The following is a 26,013-nucleotide window of genomic DNA, read 5'->3' as shown; positions in this document are numbered from 1 at the left end:
GTGTGGCGACCAGAACTGCACACAGTATTCCAGCTGTGGCCTAACCAGTGTTTTATACAGCTCCATCATAACCTCCTTGCTCTTATATTCAATGCCTCGGCTAATGAAGGCAAGTATCCCATATGCCTTTTTTACCACCTTATCCACCTGTTCCGCCGCCTTCAGGGATCTGTGTACTTGCACACCCAGATCCCTGTGACCCTCCGTCTTGCCTAGGGTCTTTCCATTCATTGTGTATTCCCTTGCCTTGTTAGTCCCCCCAAAGTGCATCACCTCGCACTTTTCCGGGTTAAATTCCCTTTGCCACTGTTCCGCCCATCTGACCAACCCATCTATATCGTCCTGCAGACTGAGGCTACCCTCCTCGCTATTTACCACCCTACCAATTTTTGTATCATCCGCGAACTTACTGATCATACCTTTTACATTCATATCCAAGTCATTAATGTAGACCACAAACAGCAAGGGACCCAGCACCGATCCCTGTGGTACCCCACTGGCCACAGGCTTCCAGTCACAAAAACAACCTTCGACCATCACCCTCTGCCTTCTGCCACTAAGCCAGTTTTGTATCCAATGTGCCAAGGCACCCTGGATTCCATGGGCTCTTACCTTCTTGACCAGTCTCCTGTGCGGGACTTTATCGAAGGCCTTACTGAAATCCATGTATACCACATCCACTGCGTTACCCTCATCCACACACCTAGTCACCCCCTCAAAAAATTCAATCAAATTAGTCAGACATGATCTTCCCTTGACAAAGCCATGTTGACTATCCCTGATTAATCCTTGCCTCTCCAAGTGGAGACAAATTTTGTCCCTCAGAATTTTTTCCAATAATTTTCCTACCACTGATGTTAGGCTCACTGGCCTGTAGTTCCCCGGTTTTTCCCTACTACCCTTCTTGAATAATGGTACTACATTAGCAGTTCTCCAGTCCTCTGGCACATCCCCTGTGGCCAGAGAGATCCTGAATATATGTGTTAGAGCCCCCGCAATCTCTTCCTTTGCCTCACACAGCAGCCTGGGATACATTTCATCCGGGCCTGGGGATTTATCCATTTTTAGGCCAGCTAAAACCGCCAATACCTCCTCCCTCTCGATGTTAATATGTTCGAGCATATCACAGTCCCCCCGCCCTATTTCTATGTCTACATCGTCCTTCTCCATAGTGAAAACAGATGCAAAAAATTCATTTAGAACCCCTCCTACATCTTCCGGCTCCACACACAGATTGCCACATTTGTCCCTAATGGGCCCTATTTTTTCCCTAGTTATCCTCTTACCCTTAATATACTTATAAAACATCTTAGGATTTTCCTTTATTTTGCTCGCCAGTGTTATTTCATGGCCCCTCCTTGATCTCCTAATTTCTTTTTTAAGTATCCCCCTGCACTTTTTGACTTCCTCCAGCTTCCTCCGTCTTTAGCCTTTTGTATCTGCAAAAAGCCCTCCTTTTTTTCCTAATCCATTCTCGTATATCCCCTGACATCCAAGGTTCCCTGTGGTTTTTGGAACCACCCTTGACCTTTACGGGAACATGTTGCCATTGTATGATCTCAATCTCCCTTCTGAAAGCCTCCCATTGCTCCGATGCGGATTTTCCTACAAGTAGCTGATCCCAGTCCATTTTGGCCAGATCCTGCCTTATCCTATTAAAATCGGCCTTCCCCCAATTTAGAACCTTTATTTCCGGCCCATCCATGTCCTTTTCCATGACCACCTTAAATCTTACCATATTATGGTCACTGTCACCAAAGTGCTCACCTACTAGCACTTTTTCCACTTGGCCGGCCACATTCCCTAGAATTAGGTCCAGTACCGCCCCCTCTCTTGTAGGACTTTCTACATGCTGGCTCAAAAAGCTCTCCTGAATGCACTTTAAGAATTCTACACCCTCTGAGCCTTTCACACTCTGACTATCCCAGTTAATATTGGGGAAGTTGAAATCCCCCATTATTATTACCCTATTATTTGCACATTTCTCTGAGATTTGCCTACACATCTGTTCCTCTATCTCCCCCTGACTGTTTGGAGGCCTATAGTACACTCCCAGCAAAGTGCTTGCCCCCTTTTTGTTTTTAAGCTCCACCCATATGGCCTCATTAGAGGAACCTGCTAATATATCATCCCTCCTTACTGCAGTAATTGACTCCTTAATTAATATTGCGACACCCCCTCCTCTTATACCTCCCCCTCTGTCTCGCCTTAAGATTCTGTACCCTGGAATATTGAGCTGCCAGTCTTGCCCCTCCCTCAACCATGTCTCCGTGATAGCAACAATATCATACTCCCATGTGTTTATCAACACCTTCAGTTCATCCACCTTATTTGCAAGACTCCTTGCATTAAAATAGATGCCATCCAGCCTTGCCCTTATATATTTGCCCTGTCTACCAAGCTGACTTGTTTTTTTCTCTATAATTGGCAGCACATCACCCCCTATTTCAGCTCCCCTCTGTATCCCATCCCCCTGCCAAGTTAGTTTAAACCCCCCCCAACAGTGCTAGCAAACCTCCCCGCAAGGATATTTGTCCCGCTCTGGTTCAGGTGCAACCCGTCCGACTTGTACAAGTCCCACCTTTCCCAGAAGCAGGCCCAGTGATCCAGGAAAGTAAAACCCTCCCCCCTACACCAACTCTTTAGCCACGCATTCATCTGCTCTATCCTCCCATTCCTATACTCACTAGCACGTGGCACTGGGAGTAATCCAGAGATTACAACCTTCGAGGTCCTGCTCTTTAATCTGTTACCTAGCTCCCTAAATTCTTGATGCAGGACCTCATCCCCCTTCCTTCCTATGTCGTTGGTCCCAATGTGGACCACGACCTCTGCCTGCTCACCCTCCCCCTTAAGAATGCCCTGTAGCCGCTCAGTGACATCCCTGACCCTGGCCCCAGGGAGGCAACAAACCATCCTGGAGTCACGTTTGCGGCCACAGAAACACCTATCTGTTCCCCTTACGATAGAATCCCCTGCCACTATTGCTCTCCCACTCTTTTTCCTCCCTTCCTGAGCAGCAGAAGCGTCCCTGGTGCCAGGAAGCTGGCTGCTGCTGCCTTCCCCTGGTGAGTCATCCCCCTCAACAGTATCCAACTTGGTATACTTGTTTGAAAGGGGGATGTCCGCAGGGGTTCCCTGCACTTCCTGCCTGCCTCTGTTGCTCCGCCTGATGGTCACCCCCTGTGCAGCCCTACCCTGAGGCGTGAACAACTCGCTAAACGTGCTATCCACGACCCTCTCAGCATCGCGCATGCTCCAAAATTCATCCACCCGCAGCTCGAGCGCCGCAATGCGGTCTACAAGTAGCTGCAGCTGGATGCATTTCCCGCACACATGGTCATCAGGGGCACTGGCAGCGTCCATGGGTGCAGTTAAACTATTGAGTATCAGTGGCCTAGGCAGTATTTTAGTCGGGGTTTTGGGATATGAGCTTGCCAGACCAAACAAAACTACTTCAAAAGGTCTATTTTTGAAATAGGAATTTCAAAATAAAGTTCAAATGGAAACATTATTACTTCCATTAATCTAACAAAGCAAATAACGCTAATGAAAAGTAAAAGCAACCTAGTCGGACAAAAGCTCTAAAGCACGAAGTCCAAGCTCTGGTTACGTGTCGCTAGTCTATCAATAACTTTCCTGCCATTCATTGCCATATCCCCGTGAACATTTAGAAGCCCAAGCCTAACTAATCTGTTCTCACTGGTCGAATTGTGGAACTGACTAGCTCTGGAAGCACATCCCTCACTTGTTCTATCAGGTGATCTAAGGTACGTTCTTTCAGAAGAAAGAGTGATCTGATTTTTAAAAAACATATAAATTCCGTGGGCTGTTTGTAAATCCCACCGCTCCCCCTGCCTACGCCACTGTCGGGCATCAATCTGACACTCCAGCTCACTAAAGTCAATCATTCTGTGACACGGCAACAGTGTTACATAGAATTACACAGAATATACAGCACATTCGGCCCAACCAGTCCATGCCGGCGTTTATGCTCCACTCGAGCCTCCTCCCATTCTTCCTCATCTAACTTGATCAGCATAACCCTCTATTCCCTTCTCCCTCATGTGCTTAGCTAGCTTCCCCTTAAATGGATCAATACTATTCGCCTCGACTACTCCCCGTGGTAGGGAGTTCCAGTCTGCTGTCACTCCAGGCTGCTGCAAAGCCACATTGTGAGCACGTACAGGTGGTCTACTGAATCTGCTGGTTAATTTTCCATCTTCATATGGTGTCTTTCTACTGTTAGGAGAGAGCGGATGTTGGTGCCCACGCTCTCCTATCATTAAACATTGGCCATCTTTCAAAGCATGCACATGCTAGTCCTCCTTCACAAAGGAGGACACAAATAACCTCCCAGAGATGCCGGGGAACATAGGGTCTGATGAAAGGGTGGAACTGAAAGAAATCAGTATTTGTAGGGAAATGGTGTTAGGGAAATTGATCGGACTGAAGGCCGATAAATCCCCAGGGCCTGACAATCTACATCCTAGGGTACTTAAGGAAGTGGCCCTAGAAATAGTAGATGCATTGCTGATCATCTTCCAACATTCGATGGAACCTGGAACAGTACCCATGGATTGGAGGGTAGCTAATGTTACCCCACTATTCAAAAAAGGTGGTAGAGAGAAAACAGGGAATTACAGACCGGTAAGCCTGACATCGGTAGTGGGGAAAATGCTAGAGTCCATTATAAAAGATGTAATAGCAGAGCACTTGGAAAACAGTGGCAGGATCGGACAAAGTCAACATGGATTCACAAAAGGTAAATCGTGCTTGACTAATCTACTGGAATTTTTTGAGGATGTAACTGGTAAAATATATAAGGGAGAACCAGTGGATGTGGTGTATCTGGACTTTCAGAAGGCCTTCGATAAGGTCCCGCATAAGAGATTAGCGTGTAAAGTTAAGGCACATGGGATTGGGGGCAAGGTATTGACTTGGATAGAGAACTGGTTGGCAGACAGAAAGCAAAGAGTTGGAATAAACAGGTCTTTTTCCGAATGGCAGGCAGTGACTAGTGGGGTACCGCAGGGATCAGTCCTTGGACCCCAGCTATTCACAATATATATAAATGATCTGGACAAGGGAACTAGATGTAATATCTCCAAATTTGCAGACGACACAAAGCTGGGTGGACGTGTGTGCTGTGAGGAGGATGTCAAGAAACTCCAGGATGATTTGGACATGTTGGGTGATTGGGCAGAAACATGGCAGATGCAATATAACGTGGATAAACGTGAGGTTATCCACTTCGGTGGCAAAAACAGGAAGGCAGATTATTATCTAAATGGCAATAGATTGGGAGAAGGGGCAGGGCAACGAGACCTAGGTGTCCTTGTGCAGCAGTCGCTGAAGGTAAGCATGCAGGTGCAGCAGGCGGTTAAGAAGGCAAATGGTATGTTGGCCTTCGTAGCGAGAGGGTTTGCGTACAGGAACAAGGATGTCTTGCTGCAGTTGTACCGGGCCTTGGTGAGACCGCACCTTGAGTATTGTGTGCAGTTTTGGTCGCCTTATCTGAGGAAGGATGTTCTTGCCATGGAAGGAGTTCAGCGAAGATTCACCAGGCTGGTACCTGGGATGGCAGGAATGACGTATGAGGAGAGATTGGGTCGATTGGACTTGTACTCACTGGAGTTTAGAAGAATGAGAGGTGATCTCATTGAAACTTATAAAATTCTGACAGGACTGGACAGACTAGATGCAGGAAGGATGTTCCCGATGGTCGGGGAGTCCAGAACCAGGGGACACAGTCTAAGGATAAAGGGTAGGCCATTTAGGACAGAAATGAGGAGGAATTTCTTCACCCAGAGAGTGGTGAACCTGTGGAACTCTCTACCACAGAAGGCGGTGGAGGCCAGTTCATTAAATATATTCAAGAAGGAGTTGGACATATTTCTTAAGGCTAAAGAGGTCAAGGGGTATGGGGAGAAAGCAGGGACCGGGTACTGAATTTGGATGATCAGCCATGATCGCATTGAATGGCGGAGCAGGCTCGAGGGGCCGAATGGCCTACTCCTGCTCCTATCTTCTATGTTTCTATGATTGCGCCCATTCTGCAGTATGACCTTAGCCCACGTATTATAAAATGCGGTGTCCAGTTTGCACCTTCTTTCCCCTTTGCAACACATGCAACACTGAGTTAAGCACAATAGCGACATACATTTATGTAGCAGAAGTACCATCTTAACACTTTGTGGGGCCCCCCCTCGATGATTCTGCAAGTTATCCATGAAGACAGGTTCAGTCCCTGGTTTGTGCTACGTTAGCTGAACCAAGCTGGAGCTGCAATAGGGGCGCTAAAATTGGCCTCAGTGCCCTAGGGTGCGGTGGAGTGAAAAGCAGCCGTGGTTGCCACCCCTGCTTGAAGTGCACATAACTGAGCATTGTGTGAGAACAGAATTGGGCTCACCCGTAATGTCCCTTGTGGTTGTCTATCCTGCCAATACCAGCTAGCAAGGGTTATGTGTGTAATGGCCAGTTAGGTGAGACATTGAAGGCCAATTGGCACCCATGGAACCACACCCTAGCCAGGGAGACGTCAGAAGAGTGGACTCAAAATTCACAAGAGAAACAGAAACCATGTGGGTGTAGCTTACACACCGTGTGACCAATACATTAGATTATATGGGAGAGAAATGACAGCAACATTCACAAGACTCCATTCCCAGTGTCAAAGCCTCATTAGACAGAAGCGTGGGATAGAGATGTAACACTGGTGAAGATCAGATTCGGCAGCAACGTCATGTAGAATTGCCCCTTCATGCAAATACTTAGCTCGTTTGCACAGTATGAGTGTATTAAAACAGTTCTACGAAGTGATTAAGGCCATAACTGGCTCTCACAGCTCACCCGCCTCCTGCCCATTCCTGGTGCAGAGGTAAACCCACACAGTGCCTAAGATCAAACCCAAATCCTGTTCGTGTTGCTGAGAGCCAAGGATCTATGCTTCACTTCCCTAATTAGATTGCTGGTAAAGGAGTAACTAAGCATTCCCTCAAGACCCACAACATTGTTCTGATGTTTAATCATCTAAACCAGCAGCTTTATCTTGTATTCAGATCAAACGGTTGGATTGGAATTACTCTCACTTCCAAGAAATTAAAGGGCAATATCTGAATGCCTGGCTTCCCATTAAGTGGCTGTGTCACTTAAAGGGATATTTACACTCTATGGGACATATGCAGACACATAGATCTCCCTCTGTTGGCCCATATTTTAATAAAAGCAAGCCCAGCTTCCAGGAACAAATAGCATCGGCATCTATGAAATCTGGGTTTATGATTCTGCTATCAGGATGAAGTTTTCAATATGACCCCCCAAAGCCTTTCCACCATCTACAAGGCACAAGTCAGGAGTGTGATGGAATACTCTGCACTTGCCTGGATGAGTACAGCTCCAACAACACTCAAGAAGCTCGACACCATCCAGGACAAAGCAGCCCTCTTGACTGGCACCCCATTCGCCACCTTAAACATTCACTCCCTCCACCACCGGCGTACCATGGCTGCAGTGTGTACCATCTACAAGATGCACTGCAGCAACTCGCCAAGGCTTCTTCGGCAGCACCTCCCAAACCTGCGACCTCTTCCACCTAGAAGGACAAGGGCAGCAGGCGCATGGGAACACCACCACCTCCAAGTTCCCCTCCAAGTCACACACCATCCTGACTTAAAAGTATATCGCTGATCCTTCGTCGTCGCTGAGTCAAAATCCTGGAAATCCCTCCCTAACGGCGCTATGGGAGTACCTTCGCCATACGGACTGCAGCGGTTCAAGAAGGCCGCTCACCACCACCTTCTCAAGGGCAATTAGAATGGGCAATACGCCCACATCCCATAAACGAATTTTAAAAAAATGCAAGGAACCAATCTCATGTGTTTGCTCCATGGGAGTGTTTGCTCCATGGGAGTCTCCATATAAAAGTACACCCACACAGACTGGGTGTCCATCTAAAAGTGCAGCCTAGCACACTTACACAGACCAGGTCTTGATATAACTAATCAGCTGAATGGAGGGTCTCAGTCTTAGTGACAAAGAAGTCCAAGAGCTCCTCGCACTTGTTGTTGGAGGGGAGGGTGGAGGGGGCAGGGGACAGGGGTTGAAGGAGACGGTTGGTAGTGGCTAAAAGCTGAGCATTATCTTTGCATTGCAGGATGATCCTGGAATAGTGAGTAGTTTTGGCAGAGGAGAGCAAGGCCCAATAGTACTTGATGTACGGAGGTGAGATATAGTGCCGGGCGCAAGTTCAAAATCGTCTGGAAAAAGGATCCCAACACTGTTTCAGATGAGGTCAGTTTAATTTAAAGCTCCATTCCTTTTGAACTACTATTTTTGTCTGATTTCAGTTCTATGAAGCACCTTGGGACATTTTTCGATGTTAAAGGTACTATATAAATACAAGCTGTTGCTGTACTGTTCGGCAAAATTGCCGGTACAACATTGAACGATGTTACCAGGATCCTCAATTAACGTGCATTACAGACACAAACAAACCAGCTCTTTCGACCCATTCATCTCACTGTAAGTCTAACTGATATGAAACTAAAGGCACCTATATTCCAGGCAGGTGGCAATCTGTAAAATGCTTTGTGACTCCCCCGTAGCCACTCATTCCAGTAAATCATTTCTGTTTTGGCTTATCGTTATATAAGCAGAACTGGGACATGTTGCCCAAAAGCTAATAAATTGAACGATGGATTTAGGCCTCATTTTAAACTAAACAGCCCTCTCGTTCCTATATTTGCTAAAGACACCTATACAAACAGATTCTTCCAGCATAACATGGCCCAGGGTGACGGAAAAAATCCCATGGCACTATTTCGAAGAAGAAAAAAAAGACTTGCAATTATATAGCGCCTAAAGCAGGGGAGTTCTCCCCGGTGTCCTGGCCAATATTTATATGGAAAGGGGGATTAAAGCGCCGAGTCACATTTGCAGACAAGACAGAGATGCTTGGGAAAGTTGTCACCTAATCTGTGGTTCACTTTATTATAGAATGGACCATACACACTTCGAGCAGCGCAAACATATTTTCAGTTCCTAGTTCTAATGTAGGGTTCCACATCGAAAACGTTAAAATGTCTTCTTCTCTTTGTCGATGCCGCCGAACCTGTTGTTTACCTCCAGCATTTTCTGCTTTTAGTTCAGATTTCTGCCTGTGCGCTTATTTCTTTTCATTGGATCGTTAACCTGATTCCTTTCTACTCCCTTGGACGGCAGACTGGAGCTCCAGTGAACTGTGTCACCGAAGCAAAACAAAATTGATCACCGCAACACAATGGGAGTCATTTTCAAAGTCTTGGCTCCCACTTGCAGCTGCGTGCTATTTTTAGAAGCTCAACCAATGTTTGTCTGGCCTATTTGCCACAGTTTTAGTCACCACTGGTCCAGCAATTCTATTATAAATGCCATGGAACATGGTTTTAACGATCGTTACTTTAGTAGTCGTTTATTTGCTAAAACCATAACCCTCACATGCTTATGTGGTGGTGTATGTTTATAATGACCTGTGCTAATTGGTTGTATAGATCAGATTAATAGTACTTTACCTCAATTCATTATCTACTGTTTCTGCATGGGAAAAAAATTCACAGCTTGTTCACAGCTAGGTCGCCAGCAATCTGCACAGGGCAAAGAATCTCAGTTTGTAAAACTGTAATTAGCTACTAATTGCAGTTTGCAATTTTATACCAGCCTGCATTTATACAGTGCCTTTAATGTACAACCCCCCTTCCCAAAGCACTTTACATGCCATGTGGATTAGGCGGTAGCACTTCTGCCTCTGAATCAGAAGGTTGTTGGTTCAAGCCCACACCAAACGGCCGAGCACTTAATCTAGGTTAAGACTCCGATGCAGTACTGAGAGAGTACTGCATTGCATTGTCGGAGGTTCCGTCTTTCAAATGAGACGTTAAGCCGGCTGCCCTCTCAGATGGACGTAAAAAATCCCATGCCACTATTTTGAGGAACAGCAGGGGAGTTCTTACCGGTGTCCTGGCCAATATTTATCCCTCAACCAACATCATTAAAACATGTTATCTGGTTATTGCTGTTTGTTGGAGCTTGCTGTGCGCAAACTGGTGGCTCCGTTTCATACATTACAACAGTGACCACACTTCAAAAGTAATTCATTGGCTGTACAGCACTTGGCACGCCCTGAGGTCATGAAAGGCGCTATATAAATGCAAGTTTGTTCTTCTCTTACAGAGTTGTAAAAGGAACAGAATTCCAAGCTAGGGAGAGCGCTTGGGCGGAAGTTGGCTGATTGAAGGCTTAAGTGACAAGGTGGTTTTCGAGAAGATTTATAGAAAAGCAGAGAGAAATAGAGAGATGGTGAGCATTGGGGAAGGAATTGCAGAGCGTGGAGCAGAGTTGGCTGAAGACTCTACTGCCAATGGTAGACCATTAGGAAGCAGTGATGCCGAGCGACAATGCTGGCTGCTATGTGCTTTCCCCACTTTCAAGGACCTTTTATATTGAGCGAGACCCATAGGGGTGCTGCCAGCTTCCCCAACTCCAGGACTCGCCTGATTGGCCTCAAGTCAAATGTAAAACTACCACGACTCATTGAGACCAACTGCTGTGAAGACTTTCTTTTTTAAGTCACAGCTCCTTTACCCTCAGTACCAGCAGCCAGTACCCTACTCTTTACAGAATGTCATACCAGGAGGGCAATTTAAGATGCCCTCTGACAAAGGGTCATCGACCTGAAATGTTAACTCTGTTTTTCTCTCCACAGGTGCTGCCTGACCTGCTGAGTATTTCCAGCATTTTCTGTTTTTATTTTTGGGCAATTTAAGGCCACTTCCACTGAAATCATTAAACAGAACTTGGCCATTGTTCTCCAATATTCATACTCCTAACTACTACAGAAACAAAAACTGTTAGAATACATTGTGCCATGCTGAAATAAATTAAAGTAATTGTTCCTCCATTCATCCGTCACAACAAAAATAACATGTTGAACTATATAATTAACCTGCAATTAACTACATAATTAGCTTGTATCTCACTATATAACTCATCTGTATCTCACTACAAAATTAACCTGAAACTCATTACTTTGTTTTATTCGTTCATGGGATGTGGGTGTCACTGGCAATGCCAGCATTTACTGCCCATCACTAACTGCCCTTGAGAAGGTGGTGGTGAGCCGCCTTCTTGAACCGCTGCAGTCCCTGCAGTGAAGGTGCTCCCACAGTGCTGTTAGGGAGGGAGTTCCAGGATTTTGACCCAGTGACAATGAAGGAACGGCGATATACTTCCAAGTCAGGATGGTGTGTGACTTGGAGGGGAACTTGGAGGTGGTGGTGTTCCCATGCGCCTGCTGCCCTTGTCTTTCTAGGTGGTACAGGGTTTGGGAGGTGTTGCTGAAGAAACCTTGGCGAGTTGCTGCAGTGCATCTTGTAGATGGTACACACTGCAGCCACGGTGGAGGGAGTGAATGCTTAAGGTGGTGGACGGGGTGCCAATCAAGCGGACTGCTTTGTCCTGGATGGTGTCGAGCTTCTTGAATGTTGTTGGAGCTGCACTCATCCAGGCAAGTGCAGAGTATTCCATCACATGCCTTACTTGTGCCTTGTAGATGGTGGAAAGGTTTTGGGGAGTCAGGAGGTGAGACACTTGCCACAGAATACCTAACCTCTGACCTGCTCTTGTTGCCACAGTATTTATGTGGCTGGTCCAGTTAAATTTCTGGTCAATGGTGACCTCCAGGATGATGATAGTGGGGGATTTGGCAATGATAATGCCGTTGAATGTCAAGGGGCGGTGGTTAGACCCTCACTTGTTAGTGATAGTCATTGCCTGGCACTTGTGTGGCGCGAATGTTAACTGCCACTTATCATCCCAAGCCTGAATGTCGTCCAGGTCTTGTTGCATGCGGGCATGGACTGCTTCATTATCTGAGGAGTTGCGAATGGCTCTGTGCAGTCATCAGCGAACATCCCCATTTTTGACCTTATGATGGAGGGATGGTCATTGATGAAGCAGTTGAAGATGGTTGGGCCTAGGACACTGCCCTGAGGAACTCCTGCAGCGATGTCCTGGGGCTGTGATGATTGACCACCAACCACCACAACCATCTTCCTTTGTGCTAGGTATGGCTCCAGCCAGTGGGGTGTTTTCCCCCCCGATTCCCATTGATTTCAGTTTTACTAGGGCTCCTCGGTCAATTACTGCCTTGATGTCAATGGCAGTCACTCTCACCTCACCTCTGGAATTAAGCTCCTTTATCCATGTTTGGACCAAGGCTGTAATGAGGTCTGGAGCCGAGTGGTCCTGGCGGAACCCAAACTGGGCATCACTGAGCAGGTTATTGGTGAGTATGTGCCGCTTGATAGCACTGTCGACGACACCTTCCATCACTTTGCTGTTGATTGAGAGTAGACTGATGGGGCTACAATTGGCCAGATTGGATTTGTCCTGCTTTTTGTGAACAGAGCATACCTGGGCAGTTTTCCACATTGTCGGATAGATGCCAGTGTTGTAGCTGTACTGGAACAGCTTGGCTAGAGGCACGGCTAGTTCTGGAGCACAAGTCTTCAGCATGATAGCCGGGATGTTGTCAGGGGCCATAGCCTTTGCTGTATCCAGTGTGCTGAGCCATTTCTTGATATCACGTGGAGTGAATCAAATTGGCTGAAGACTGACTTCTGTGATGGTGGGGAACTCAGGAGGAGGCCGATATGGATCATCCACTCGGCACTTCTGGCTGAAGATGGTTGCAAGTGCTTCAGCCTTCTCTTTTGCACTCATGTGCTGGGCTCCACCATCATAGAGGATGGGAATATTCATGGAGCCTCCTCCTCCCGTTAGTTGTTTAATGGTCCACCACCATTCACAGCTGGATGTGGCAGGACTGCAGAGCTTTGATCTGATCCATTGATTGTGGGATCGCTTAGCCCTGTCTATAGCATGCTGCTTCCGCTTTTTAGCATGCATGTAGTCCTGTGTTGCAGCTTCCCCAGGTTGGCACCTTAATTTTAGGTACACCTGGTGCTGCTCCCGGCATGCCCTTCTACACTCCTTATTGAACCAAGGTTGGTCAACTGGCTTGATGGTAATGGTAGAGTGAGGGGTATGCTGGGCCATGAGGTTACAGATTGTGGTGGAATACAATTCTGTTGCTGCTAATGGCCCACAGTGCCTCATGGATGCCCAGTTTTGAGCTGCTAAATCTGTTCTGAATCTATCCCATTTAGCACAGTGGTAGTGCCACACAACACGATGGAGGGTGTCCTCAGTGTGAAGACGGGACTTCGTCTCCACAATGACTGTGCGGTGGTCACTGCTACCAATGCTGTCATGGACAGATGCATCTGCGACAGATAGATCGGTGAGGACGAGGTCAAGTAGGTTTTTCCCTCGTGTTGGTTCTCTCACCACCTGTCGCAGGCCCAGACTGACAGCTATGTCCTTCAGGACTCAGCCAGCTCGGTCAGTAGTGGTGCTACTGAGCCACTCTTGGTGATGGGCCTTGAAGTCCCCCACCCAGAGTACATTCTGTGCCATTGCTACTCTCAGTGCTTCTTCCAAGTGGTGTTCAACTTGGAGAAGTACTGATTCATCAGCTGAGGGAGGGCGGTAGGTGGTAACCAGCAGGAGGTTTCCTTGCCCATGCTTATCTGAAGCCATGAGACTTCATGGGGTCCAGAGTCACTCCTTTCCGACTGTATACTACTGTGCTGCCACCCCTGGTGGGTCTATCCTGCCGGTGGGACAGGACATACCCAGGGATGGTGATGGAGGAGTTTGGGACATTGGCTGAAAGGTATGATTCTCTGAGTATGACTATGTCAGGCTGTTGCTTGACTAGTCTGTGGAACAGCTCTCCCAATTTTGGCACAAGTCCCCAGATGTTGGTGAGGAGGACTTTGCAGGGTCGACTGGGCTGGGTGTGCCGTTGCTGTGTCTGTAGCCGGTGCCGAGGTCGATGTTGGGTGGCTTGCTAGGCTATTTCAGAGGGCAGTTAAGAGTCAAGCACATTGCTGTGGGTCTGGAGTCACATATAGGCCAGACCAGGTAAGGACGGCAGATTTCCTTCCCTAAAGGACATCAGTGAACCAGATGGGTTTTTACGACAATCTGGTAGTTTCATGGTCACCATTACTGATACTAGCTTTTTGTTCCAGATTTATTATATTCCTAATCTGAATCTTAGTACATAATTAGCTTGCATCTCACTACATAATTAACCTGTAACGCACCACATAACTCACCTGTATCTCGCTATATAAATTACCTGTATCTCACGATGTCTTCAACCTGTACTTTACTATAAAATCTCACTATATAATTAATCTTTATCTCTACATGTTTAAGAAAATTTCTCATGTCCATTATTTCCAGTAAAATTGTAAAAGATTCTAAAAGTATTTATTGACAAGTTCATTAGAAATAGTGAAAACGGGAATCTTCCCTCAATGTTTACAACGTAGCAAACTCAGAGAGACAAGAGGAAATGTCCCTCTATATTTCTACCCTTCAAATAGATTAACCAATCGGGGGTCGGTTTTAGTTCAGGCGCGGGGAATTGGTGGTTTCCCCGAATTTAGTGACTCTGACATGATTGTAAATGGGTCTGTGAGATTGATGCAAATTTAACACAATTGGCCAATTGATTTCCTGCATGTGGGAAGCCTTGGCAATTGAGTATTTCATGTCAGAAATTCGCAGAATATGACGTCATCATTGCTGCTGCTTTTAGGGCCCACAGCAAGCCTTGCTTCCTCTGCAGGCTTCCAACCTTTAACATTAAGATGGCACAGGAGCCTGCAGGAGGAACGGCCAGCGGGAGGGCCAGATCTGCGCCCAAATTTGATGAGGCTTCACTACAGGCATTACTGGATGGTGCTAGGGCCCACAGGGAGGTCCTCTTCCCTTCTTCAGGGAGGAAGAGGCCTCCCAGCCAGACCAAGGCTGTGTGGCTAGAGGTGGCAGGTCAAGTCAACTGCTTGGGGCTTACACGAAGAACGTGGTTGCAGTGCAGGAAAAGATTCCATGACCTTCTTCGCACTGGAAAAGTAAGTACTGTATGATGTTTCCATCACCCTCAATCTGATCCCCATTGCCTTTCCTCACCAGCACTCAGCTTTAGCAATCTCTTCCTGCGCATCCCACTAGACACTCACATCCATGCACCCTTACCCATTCCCTCTCTCTCTATGCTCACATTCACAGAACTATGCCACCATGCAGCCCTCACACTCCCTCTCACTCTGATGCTTTGAACACAACTTGGTATTGCAACCTCACTCCATCTTTGTCTCCTTCTAAGTATCTATGTTATGTAATCTCTGCACTCACTCCTTCATTCTCACTCAACCTCCACTTGTCTCCCTCATTGCAGGAAAAGAGCTCACAACAGGAGAGAGCGAGCCAGGACAGAAGGAGGGCCGCCCTCATTAGCCCAGCTCACCCCCCGGAAGGAAGGCGTCCTGGAGATTGCCGGGGCTGACCGAGATGTGGACGTTGGGGAAGGACAGGCAGGAGCATCCCCGCAAGCTGGTGACAGAATAGTTTTCCATCTCTCTCACTGGCATTGCATGAGTCGCTGATAATGATTCTGAAGCTACATCATATGGACTTATGATCATCTGCAAAATGCAATGTGCATGTAACCTTGGCAACACATCTCTAACTTTTTCCTTGACTCCCCCACAGGACCATCGAGAGCCCCCGTCCCCACGGTGCAGGAGGAAGAGCCTGAGCAGCCGGACTCCTCAGAGGAATCTGCAACCTCTGAGGGCGCAGCGTCATCAGAAATAAGCGCACCCAGCACCAGCGCAGACACTCACACCTCGGTGGGACCTTCGGGACATAGAGTAGAGTTGTCACCTGGTGCATCACAGCTCACAAGTGAGCATCAGCAGATTGTGGAGACAGGGACAGCAGTGGAGAGTCCTTGTCGGAGGGTGCAGGACTCTGCCAGCTCGACTCAGCTGCATGTCGACCCTCTGCCTCTGGGTCCATCCGTAAGATCAGAGGTGATGGAACTCCAGGCACAGATGCAGGAGTCTCTGGCAGGTTTTGTCTCTAGGGTTGCTGCGAGTGTGGAGCGAATGGAGGAGTCCATAGCGAACATGAGCAGAGCCTTTGTGGAGTCATTGACGCATGAACGCATCAACACGGAAAGGATGGCTACCTATGTGGAAATGATTGCTGCCTCCGTGGTAAGGCTGGCTACGGTAGAGGAGAGGAGGGCTACGGCCATGGAGGAGGTTAGTCGCCAGGGGATGGAAAACATGGTGAGTGTTCAGAATAGAATGACATCTCTTGAGGAGCGATGGGCATCTATTGAACAGAGAAACCAGACCTTCATGGAAGTCCTTCTGAGTAGGACTGCCATTGCAGATACGGGTCCCCATGGCCCCCCTGATGTGCAGCAAGCTGCTCTCAAGCCACTTGCAGGCACTGAGGGGGACCTGACCCATGAGAGGGAGGTTGGTGGCAGACCTCAAGGAAGTGGGGGCTCCTCTCCAAGCGCTCACACTCCCATGCCATTGCAGAGCCCTCGGTCAGAGCCCCACCGGAGTACACACCCAACGGAGATAGAGGTCTCAACCCCTACACAGCCGCAGGAGCAGCAGACTGCTGGCGAGCCCTCACAGGCTCGCCATCCCAGAGGACGCCCGCCAAAGGTGTCGAGACAGGAACAGCAGGAACCACTACGTAGGAGCACGCTAAGAGGAAAATAAAGCAAAAATAGTCACAAGGGTAGTGTGGTAAACCACTGTTTGTATTCCACTGTGTACATGCCTGGACATGCCTCGGCTGACTCCTCCCACAAGTCCTAGTATAAAGGTGACTGCTCCCCAGCCCTTTGTATTTCTGGACCGGTCGACCACTCGAGGCAGACCTTCATTCTTTTGTTAATAAAAGCCTTTAGTTACTCTCTTAACTCTCAGTCTTTTATGAGTAATTGATAGCGCATCAATTTTATTAACAAAATTTTTATAATGGAGAAGACCATCACACCAGCATGCCTGGACTTAGATCATCGGGAGGCGGACTCATCCACCAAGTTTACTCACTGGCTTAAGTGTTTCGAAAAATTCCTGACCGCCTCCGCAGCAATCAAGTCGGACGAGGACAAACTGGATGTCCTGACCTCCAAAGTGAACCACCGAGTGTACTCGGTCATCCAAGACGCGACCTCGTACGCGGACGCTATCAAGCGCCTCAAGGACCAGTACACGCGCCCAGTGAACGAAGTGTACGCCAGGCACCTTCTGGGGAGTCGTAAACAACAACCTGGGGAATCGACCGTGGAATACCTTCAGGCACTGTCTGTGCTTGGCCGGGCCTGTGGTTGTAAGGATGTAAAGGCCGCCGTGTACACAGAGGAACTTATCCGGGACGCTTTTGTAGCAGGCCACAGATCCAATTACACCCGACAGCGACTGTTGGAGCAGAGTGACCTCGACTTCAACAAGGCCTCTGAACTCGCACTATCATTGGATGCAGCCTACCGGGGCATGGATGCCTACTCCTCTGCACCATGGACGCCGCGGGGAATGACAGCCTGGGACACGGTAGGACCGCCTCATAGCGCTGTGCCACCCCAGCCACACCCCAGCAATGGCCCAACTACCGCAGCAGTGTCCCAAGGCCAGACAGCAGTGCCCCAAGGCCAGAAATACTACTTCTGTGGCCAGGCAAAGCACCCCAGAGCACGCTGCCCGGCGAAAAACGCGATCTGCTCGGGCTGCGGGAAGAAGGGACACTACGCTAACGTCTGCAGGGCCAAAGCCACCCCGAACCCCAGCAGCGCCACGTGTGGGCCATGCGGGCCGCCATCTTGGGCCTCCCCGGCCATGTGCGAACCACCGGTACAGCAGCCATTTTGGACGCCTCCAGCCACATGGGGATCATGGACGCCGCCATCTTGGACGACAGCCGGAACGCAGCAGGCCCCCAACACCGCCTCATCTGATACCCGCAGCGACACACCGACCCCTACGCTGGCATCCGTTACACTGGACCAAGCGAGACCGCACCAGCTGGCCAGTTCCACAATGGACATTAAGGTAAATGGCCACGATACAATCTGCCTTTTTGACTCTGGGAGCACGGAGAGCTTCATCCACCCCGACACGGTGCGGCGTTGCTCTCTCCCAGTCCTGCCTGCGCACCAGCGGATTTCTATGGCCTCCGAGTCCCAGTCGGCGGACATCGGCGGCTACTGCGTAGTGACACTCGTAGTAGACGGGACCGTGTACGATCATTTTAAACTTCTGGTCCTGCCCGACCTCTGTGCTGCCGTCCTGCTGGGGTTAGATTTTCAGTGCCACCTTAAAAGTGTTACGATGGCGTACGGTGGACCCCTACCCCCACTCACAGTCCGCAGCCAGCAGGTGCAACCTCTCCACACTCAGAGTCACCCCCCCCCCACTGTTTGCTAACCTCACCCCCGACTGTAAGCCCATCGCCACAAAGAGCAGGCGATACAGTGCCGGGGACAGGGTTTTCATTAAAACCGAAGTGGAGCGGCTCCTGAAGGAAGGGATTATTGAGGGCAGCACCAGCCCCTGGCGAGCCCAGGTTGTGGTCGTTAAGACCGGCGAGAAGCAGCGCCTGGTCATCGACTACAGCCAGACAATAAATCGCTACACCCTGCTGGACGCCTACCCACTCCCCCGCATAGCTGATATGGTCAACCAGATCGCGCAGTACCGCGTCTTCTCGACCATTGACCTGAAATCAGCGTACCACCAGCTCCCTATCCGCCCTGAGGACCGCCAGTATACTGCCTTTGAGGCAAACGGCCGCCTCTACCACTTCCTTAGGGTTCCCTTTGGCGTCACCAACGGGGTCTCCGTCTTCCAAAGGGAGATGGACCGGATGGTAGATCAAAATGCGTTGCAGGCCACTTTCCCATATCTGGACAATGTGACCATCTGCGGCCGTGACTTGCAGGACCATGACGCAGACCTCGAAAAATTCCTCCGCACCGCCCAACTCCTGAACCTGACATATAACAAGGAGAAGTGCATATTCCGCACAAACCGCCTCGCCATCCTTGGCTGTGTTGTGGAACACGGAGTCATCGGCCCCGACCCCGACCGGATGCGTCCCCTTATGGAACTCCCACTGCCCCACTGCCTCAAGGCCCTGAAGAGGTGCCTAGGGTTTTTCTCCTATTATGCCCAGTGGGTCCCCTACTATGCGGACAAGGCCCATCCGCTGATCAAGTCCACCTCTTTTCCCTTGACGGCAGAGGCCTGCTTAGCCTTCCACCGTATCAAGGAAGACATTGCCAAAGCCACCATGCACGCAGTGGACGAATCCATCCCCTTCCAGGTGGAAAGCGACGCGTCCGACTTTGCCCTGGCCGCTACCCTCAATCAGGCGGGGAGACCCGTGGCCTTCTTTTCACGAACCCTCCAAGGCCCGGAGACCAGACACTCCGCTGTTGAGAAGGAGGCCCAGGCGATTGTGGAGGCTGTGCGTCATTGGAGGAACTACCTGGCCGGAAAATGATTTACCCTGCTCACTGACCAACGTTCAGTTGCTTTCATGTTTAACAACAAGCAGAGGGGCAAAATCAAAAATGACAAGATCTTGAGGTGGAGAATCGAACTTTCCACCTACAATTACGAGATCTTGTACCGGCCCGGGAAGCTCAATGAACCCCCGGGTGCGCTATCGTGTGGCACCTGCGCCAGCGCGCAGATCGATAGACTGCGGGCCCTCCACAATGACCTCTGCCACCCGGGGGTCACCAGGTTCTTCCACTTCATCAAGGCCCGCAACCTGCCTTACTCTATTGAGGAGGTCAGGACCATGACCAGGAACTGCCAAGTCTGCGCTGAGTGCAAACCACACTTTTATAGACCAGACAGGGCCCACCTGATAAAAGCCACTCGCCCCTTCGAGCGCCTGAGCGTTGATTTTAAAGGGCCTCTCCCCTCCTCCGACCGCAATGTGTACTTCCTCAATATTATTGATGAGTACTCCCGTTTCCCGTTCGCCATCCCCTGCCCGGACATGACCAGTGCCACGGTCATTAAATGTCTGAACGACCTCTTCACCCTGTTCGGTTTCCCCAGCTATATCCATAGCGACCGGGGCTCATCGTTTATGAGCGACGAACTCCGTCAGTACCTGCTAACTAGGGGTATTGCCACAAGCAGGACCACCAGTTACAACCCCCGGGGGAACGGACAGGTGGAAAGAGAAAATGCGACAGTTTGGAAGGCCGCCCTGCTAGCCTTAAAGTCTAGGGGCCTTCCAACCTCCCGCTGGCAGGATGTGCTCCCCGATGCGCTCCACTCTATTCGGTCACTGCTCTGCACTGCCACTAACGCCACCCCTCATGAGAAAATGTTTGTCTTCCCAAGGAAGTCCACATTGGGGACATCGCTACCGCCATGGCTGACGTCCCCAGGGCCGGTCCTACTGAGAAGGCACGTGAGGACCCATAAACGGACCCCCTGGTCGAGAGGGTCGACCTCCTCCACGCCAACCCCCAGTATGCTTACACTGCATACCCGGACGGGCGGGAGGACACAGTCTCCATAAGAGACCTTGCACCCTCGGGGGCCGCAGTAACCCACTACTCACTACCACCCCCCCCACGATCCGATATCCAGCCCCAGCAGACGGCAGGCCTGGGCCCCGCGACCCGCTCGACATCTACGAGGACGACACGCCTGTGCCACAGCCCACGCAGGACTCGACGCCGGAAGCTCCACTACCCCTGCCGTCGCCACGCCGATCACAGCGGCAGACAAGACCTCCGGAGAGACTCCAATACACTAACTTTTAATACACTTCACCCCGCCGGACTCAATTTTAAACAAGGGGTGAATGTGGTAAACCACTGTTTGTATTCCACTGTGTACATGCCTGGACATGCCTCGGCTGACTCCTCCCACATGTCCTAGTATAAAGGTGACTGCTCCCCAGCCCTTTGTATTTCTGGACCGGTCGACCACTCGAGGCAGACCTTCATTCTTTTGTTAATAAAAGCCTTTAGTTACTCTCTTAACTCTCAGTCTTTTATGAGTAATTGATAGCGCATCAGGTAGTCACTTGGGTGAAATGCTGTGTATTTTGTGGAAATGCCATCAGTTGTGTGTTTTTCATAAAAGTTCTGATGGCAACTTCTGCAGTTGTGGCGTCTGTCATTTCATGAATGGGGCTGGAGGTCCTCTAATGCTAAGAGGGGAAGGAAAAAAAGGCCTCCCATGCTTCTGGTAGGTGCCTCAGTTGATGAAGCGCTGAGTGAGGGTGGCGAGAGGGTTCTCGCAGGAGGTCACACTAGAGAAGTGTGTGAGGCTCCAACCTTCCACAGGTGTGGTTAGGCCTTTTAAAAGTTCCCCCAGACCTGAGACAACAAAGTCCTGCCACCTGCAAATGATGACTGATCAAATATCCTCTTTAATGTTTGACCTGCAGCTGATAGTCAGCAAGCCAATAGTGTTCACGCCAGGTTTCACAGGCGTGATCCCCACCAGGCGCGTTTTACGTGGGAAAAGGGTTAAACAGGCAAGGGCCTGTTAAAATGGGATTATAAATGCCAATCAGTGCTGTTTAAGGGCCCTAAAGACCATTCCAGCCTGTTGCAGGCGGGACTGATTCGGGTCAATCAGACACACCTAGGTTAAAATGGCGTGGAGGTGGGAACCAGGCGGGGCGGGGGGGGGGTCGCGACCCCCAGGTTTTGCGATTTTAACCCCCCGCACACCTAAAAGCCCGCCTCACGGCCCAATGAAAATCGAGCCCTCAGTGTGTGAAAATGCACTGAAAATGGAAGACAAACAAACTTTCATTTAACACATTCTCTTTGCATTCAGAGTAATTTCACCCCCGGGAGTTTTACACAGTTTATTTATTACGGAGTGAACCAGGAACATTTATCAGAGAATATTCTAAAAAAAAAGGGCATCTGCACAATCTTTGTCACACTCATTCTTGGACAATCAACTTACTAACCATCCACAGTTTTACCATTTTTACTTGCACCTTGACAATCAGAATATATCCTCAATTAGGAAGAGGCATTTGTAAATCTTGAGCGAGGGTGGAGCAAGAGGTTGCCTATCCCCTTGACCTACCCAAGCAAGGCTCTCCATTTAAGAAAGAAGTTGCATTTATATTGTCCATTTTCATGAACAACCCAAAACACTTTGCATACAATAAGTTACGTTGAAATGCAACAACTACCTCATTTACCCACATAAGAAGAACCATTTTACATACAGCAGATGAATGCTGAGCGGTGTCGGTCTTCTTCAATCTTTAACATCTACCTGAAGAGGTGGATGGGTCCTCGGTTGAACATCTTACCTAAAGGACAGCATCTCTGCCAATGCAACACTCCCTCAGTGTACTGCGCAGATCGTGTCAAGTGTAAATTTTGTGCTCTAGTCCTGAACCCATAATCTTCTCGACTTAGAGGCGAGAGTAATACTAACTGAGCCAAGCCGACAACATTAATTCTGAGAGGTCTCCCTACCAAGCATCTTAAGAAAGGTTACAAGTTTCAAATAATTTGGCTCAACCAGCATTCATGCGGCAATAGTTTCTAGTTCATATTTGTAACTATAATAAAGGCAGACAAGTAGGCTTTCCAATGTCATTACCAAATAGAAGTCAAGGAATAATCTTATCACTGATCATTGAAGATTTGAAGTAGCCTCCCATAATATGTTTTAAGTGTCAGAACTCTTTGAGCTTGGTTGGTCAATGCAATTTCTAACTGGGAGTCATAGGAAGTCACACTTATCTTTGAGTGCTACACTCACCTCTTCTCGCTGTGTTTGTAGTTTTCCGTTAGACTTGGTCAGTTGGTTTACTTTGTCCTCCTCAACTTGTAGGTCTTCCAGTCTGTGCTGCAGAAAAGATAAAAGGCTTGAAAACAGATTCAATGGGACCACTATCTAGTGGTGTACTTAATAATAAAATCATGGCCACATTCAATTATTGTTTCAAGATGATTGTACGGAGATAAAGGTTGAGATAAACATTGGTTGCCTTTACAATAACAAAATACTGCGGATGCTGGAAATCTGAAACAACAACAGAAAATGCTGGAAACACTCAACAGGTCAGGCAGCATCTTGGAGAGAGAGAAAGAATTAACGTTTCAGGTCGATGACCCTTTGTCAGAACTGGAAAAAGTTGCAGAAGTAACAGATTTTTATGCAGGTGTGGGGCAGGGAAAGGGAGGAAGGGAGGAAAGAACAAAGGGAAGGTCAGTGATAGGCTGTAAGGCAGGAGAGATTAAAAGACAAAAGGGATGATGGTGCAAGGCAAAAGGAGATGGTAACGGGACAGGTTAAGAAACAAAAGATGGCTCTAGATGAAGTGTAAATGGCGATGGCAGAATCATCAACAGCTGCTATGTGAGAGAAAAAAGAAAACATGGGGGCTGAGGTTATGGTCTGAAATTGTTGAACTCGATGTTGAGTCCAGAAGGCTGTAAAGTGCCTAATCGAAAGATGAGGTGCTGTTCCTCGAGCTTACGTTAAGCTTCGTTGGAACAGTTGCCTTTAGTTCAACTTGTCGCAGCTTTATTAAAATCTAAACCATTAATAAGATCATCATTGCTGGGTCAAAATCCTGGAACTCCCTCCCTAACAGCACTGTGGGAGTACCTTCACCGCACGGACTGCAACGGTTCAAGAAGGCGGCTCACCACCACCTTCTCAAGGGCAATTAGGGATGGGCAATAAATGCTGGCCTTGTCAGCGATGCCCACATCCCATAAACGAATAAAAAAAATCAAAACGTTCATTATCATGAGTAGTTTGCCTACAAAAAGCAGAATTTGAATTCTTTATCTCCATATATTATATTATAGCACGGTGGATTCTATTCCAATTCACCAATTGGAAGCGTATTTTGCGTGAGGTCCTATTTCATTTTGCATCACTAGTCTGTCAGGTTCCACATCACTTTGCCTGATGACCCAATGTTAATGGCAGAAAGCTTGTATACACTCTAGTAAGGGTGAAGGGAAGAACAGAGAGATACAGAGTTCCACAAGGTTCAAGTCCTGGGAAAGAATGGAAAGAAAGAAGGGAAGAATGGAAAAAAAAAGACTTTCATTTATATAGCACCTTTCATGACCTCAGAACATCCCAAAGGCTTTACAATCGATGAAGTACTTTTGAAGTGTAGTCACTATTGTAATGTAGGAAACACAGCAGCCAATTTGTGCACAGCAAGGTGCAAAGCACTATATAAATACAAGTTCTTTCTTTTCCATGCAGTTAGCCTTGAGGTCTGAGAGTTTCAGTAGAAGTAATCTTTATAACGTTCTCAGAAGAAAAAAATTTAAGTAATTGGATCTAAACATAAAAATCCTGTTTGCTTCTTTCCTCTCATTTAAATGACACATACAGAAACAATGTAGGTATAAGCTGATAAATATTTAACGATTAAAATTACTGCATCAAACAAGCATTACAATGTGTGAAACACGGCACCAATAGTAAGAGATTTTTACATGTTTCAATTTATTGTTCCTTTATGCCAGTAGAAATTAATCATTTTCTTGAAGATGCCCCTGCTGACTTAATTGCCTCAATAATTTGCAATTTAAGCACTTTATAGGAGTTACATTTTCCCACGAGATCGACAGGAGTCAAAGAAAGGTGGAAATCAGTATGGGGTGGGGGGGCGGGGCGGGGGGGAGCGATCACAGCCATTCAAGGCCTTTCAAGGTCCATTACATATGATTTCTAGAGCCGTGTGTGTACAGCCAGTTGGCCAGATGGTGGTTGGCCCCACTTGTTTGGAAACCCGTGGATGGACAGTGCTGATTGCAGCCAACTATTTCAAAGATGATCGTCAATTCAGACAAAACAGTTTCAAAATTGGTTCAAAAAATGCCAATGTCTGCGAAAATATGAAACTCTTGAATTATGAAAATGATAAACAAGGCTGAAGATAATGGGAAACAAGCACACTGCTGGAGTTTTAATATTCAAAGACCAGGAAATATTCCATCTGTAAGTAATTGTCTCTCAATAAATAAGAAAAATCACAGTGTGAGGTGCATATACCAGAGCAAAAGAATAGCATCTGTTCATCATTAAATAATGAGTGAATTATTAAAGTATGCGCTGGTTTGTTGAGTTTTACTCTCGTCTGTATGTTCTCACTGTGGTACTGGACTATTCTACAGAACTACATAAGGTTTCAGGGAAATGTTCTTGTGATATACCTGGCACCATATCAATCAGTGCACTGTGAGGTCATGCTGCTCCATCTTATGTTGTGTATTTTTCATATGAAGTTGTAATATCCTTGCAGTTAGTGTTACTCATAAAATGGCGTCCAAGCTATTTCCAGCCCGCCTCCACTTCACCTGCGACCCACGACATATTTTCTGCTGCCGTGCCTCTGCGTCTCTGTTCGTGGCCTGCCCAGCTGTGGGCTGTTGACTAAACTGGGATTTGGCGTAATTCCTCGTCCTTTTCTTACTCTCCAGCACAACAGTTACGTTGATAGACTGGAGAAACTGGGGTTGTTCTCCTTGAAGCCGAGAAGATTGAGAGGAGATTTGATAGAGGTGTTCAAAATCATGAGGGGTCTGGACAGAGTAGATAGAGAGAAACTGTTCCCATTGGCAGAAGGGTCGAGAACCAAAGCACACAGGTTTAAGTTGATTGGCAAAAGAACCAAAGGCGACGTAAGAAAAAACTTTTTTAGGCAGCGAGTGGTTAAGATCTGGAATGCACATCATGAAAGGGTGGTGGAGGCAGACTCAATCTTATCTTTCAAAAGGGAGTTGGATAAGTATTTGAAGGAAAAAACTGCAAGACTATGGGGAAAGGGCGGGGGAGTGAGACTAGCTGAGAATCGACACGGGCTCGAGGGGCCAAATGGCCTTCTTCCGTGCTGTAACCATTCTATGATTCTACGATTCGAAGGCAAGAGACTGCTACGAGGAGGCAGGGGACCAACGTCTATTCAACAAGTGAAATGGCTCTATTAAAATGAAACTATTTAATAGAACTATTGGTCGTATAATTGGTTTTTATTTTTGTTGCGAAA

At 48.0% G+C, this 26,013-nt stretch overlaps 1 protein-coding gene across 7 annotated transcripts in view; it reads right to left on the bottom strand.

Annotated features, from left to right (window-relative positions):
- LOC147102664 (putative uncharacterized protein MYH16) overlaps nucleotides 1-26,013 on the bottom strand; it is a 589,631-nt gene that overhangs the window by 387,928 nt on the left and 175,690 nt on the right. For all 7 annotated transcript variants that reach the window (XM_085963368.1, XM_085963373.1, XM_085963369.1 and 4 more), the window contains one exon: nucleotides 22,755-22,841. In XM_085963368.1, the coding sequence (XP_085819494.1) occupies nucleotides 22,755-22,841 (87 nt within the window). The remainder of the gene's footprint in view (nucleotides 1-22,754; nucleotides 22,842-26,013) is intronic.

This window comes from Somniosus microcephalus, chromosome 21 (assembly GCF_052327205.1).
Source record: "Somniosus microcephalus isolate GS21.2 chromosome 21, FLI_Smic_1.0, whole genome shotgun sequence".
Classification (NCBI taxonomy): domain Eukaryota; kingdom Metazoa; phylum Chordata; class Chondrichthyes; order Squaliformes; family Somniosidae; genus Somniosus; species Somniosus microcephalus.
This window is presented reverse-complemented; position numbering and strand designations above follow the sequence as displayed.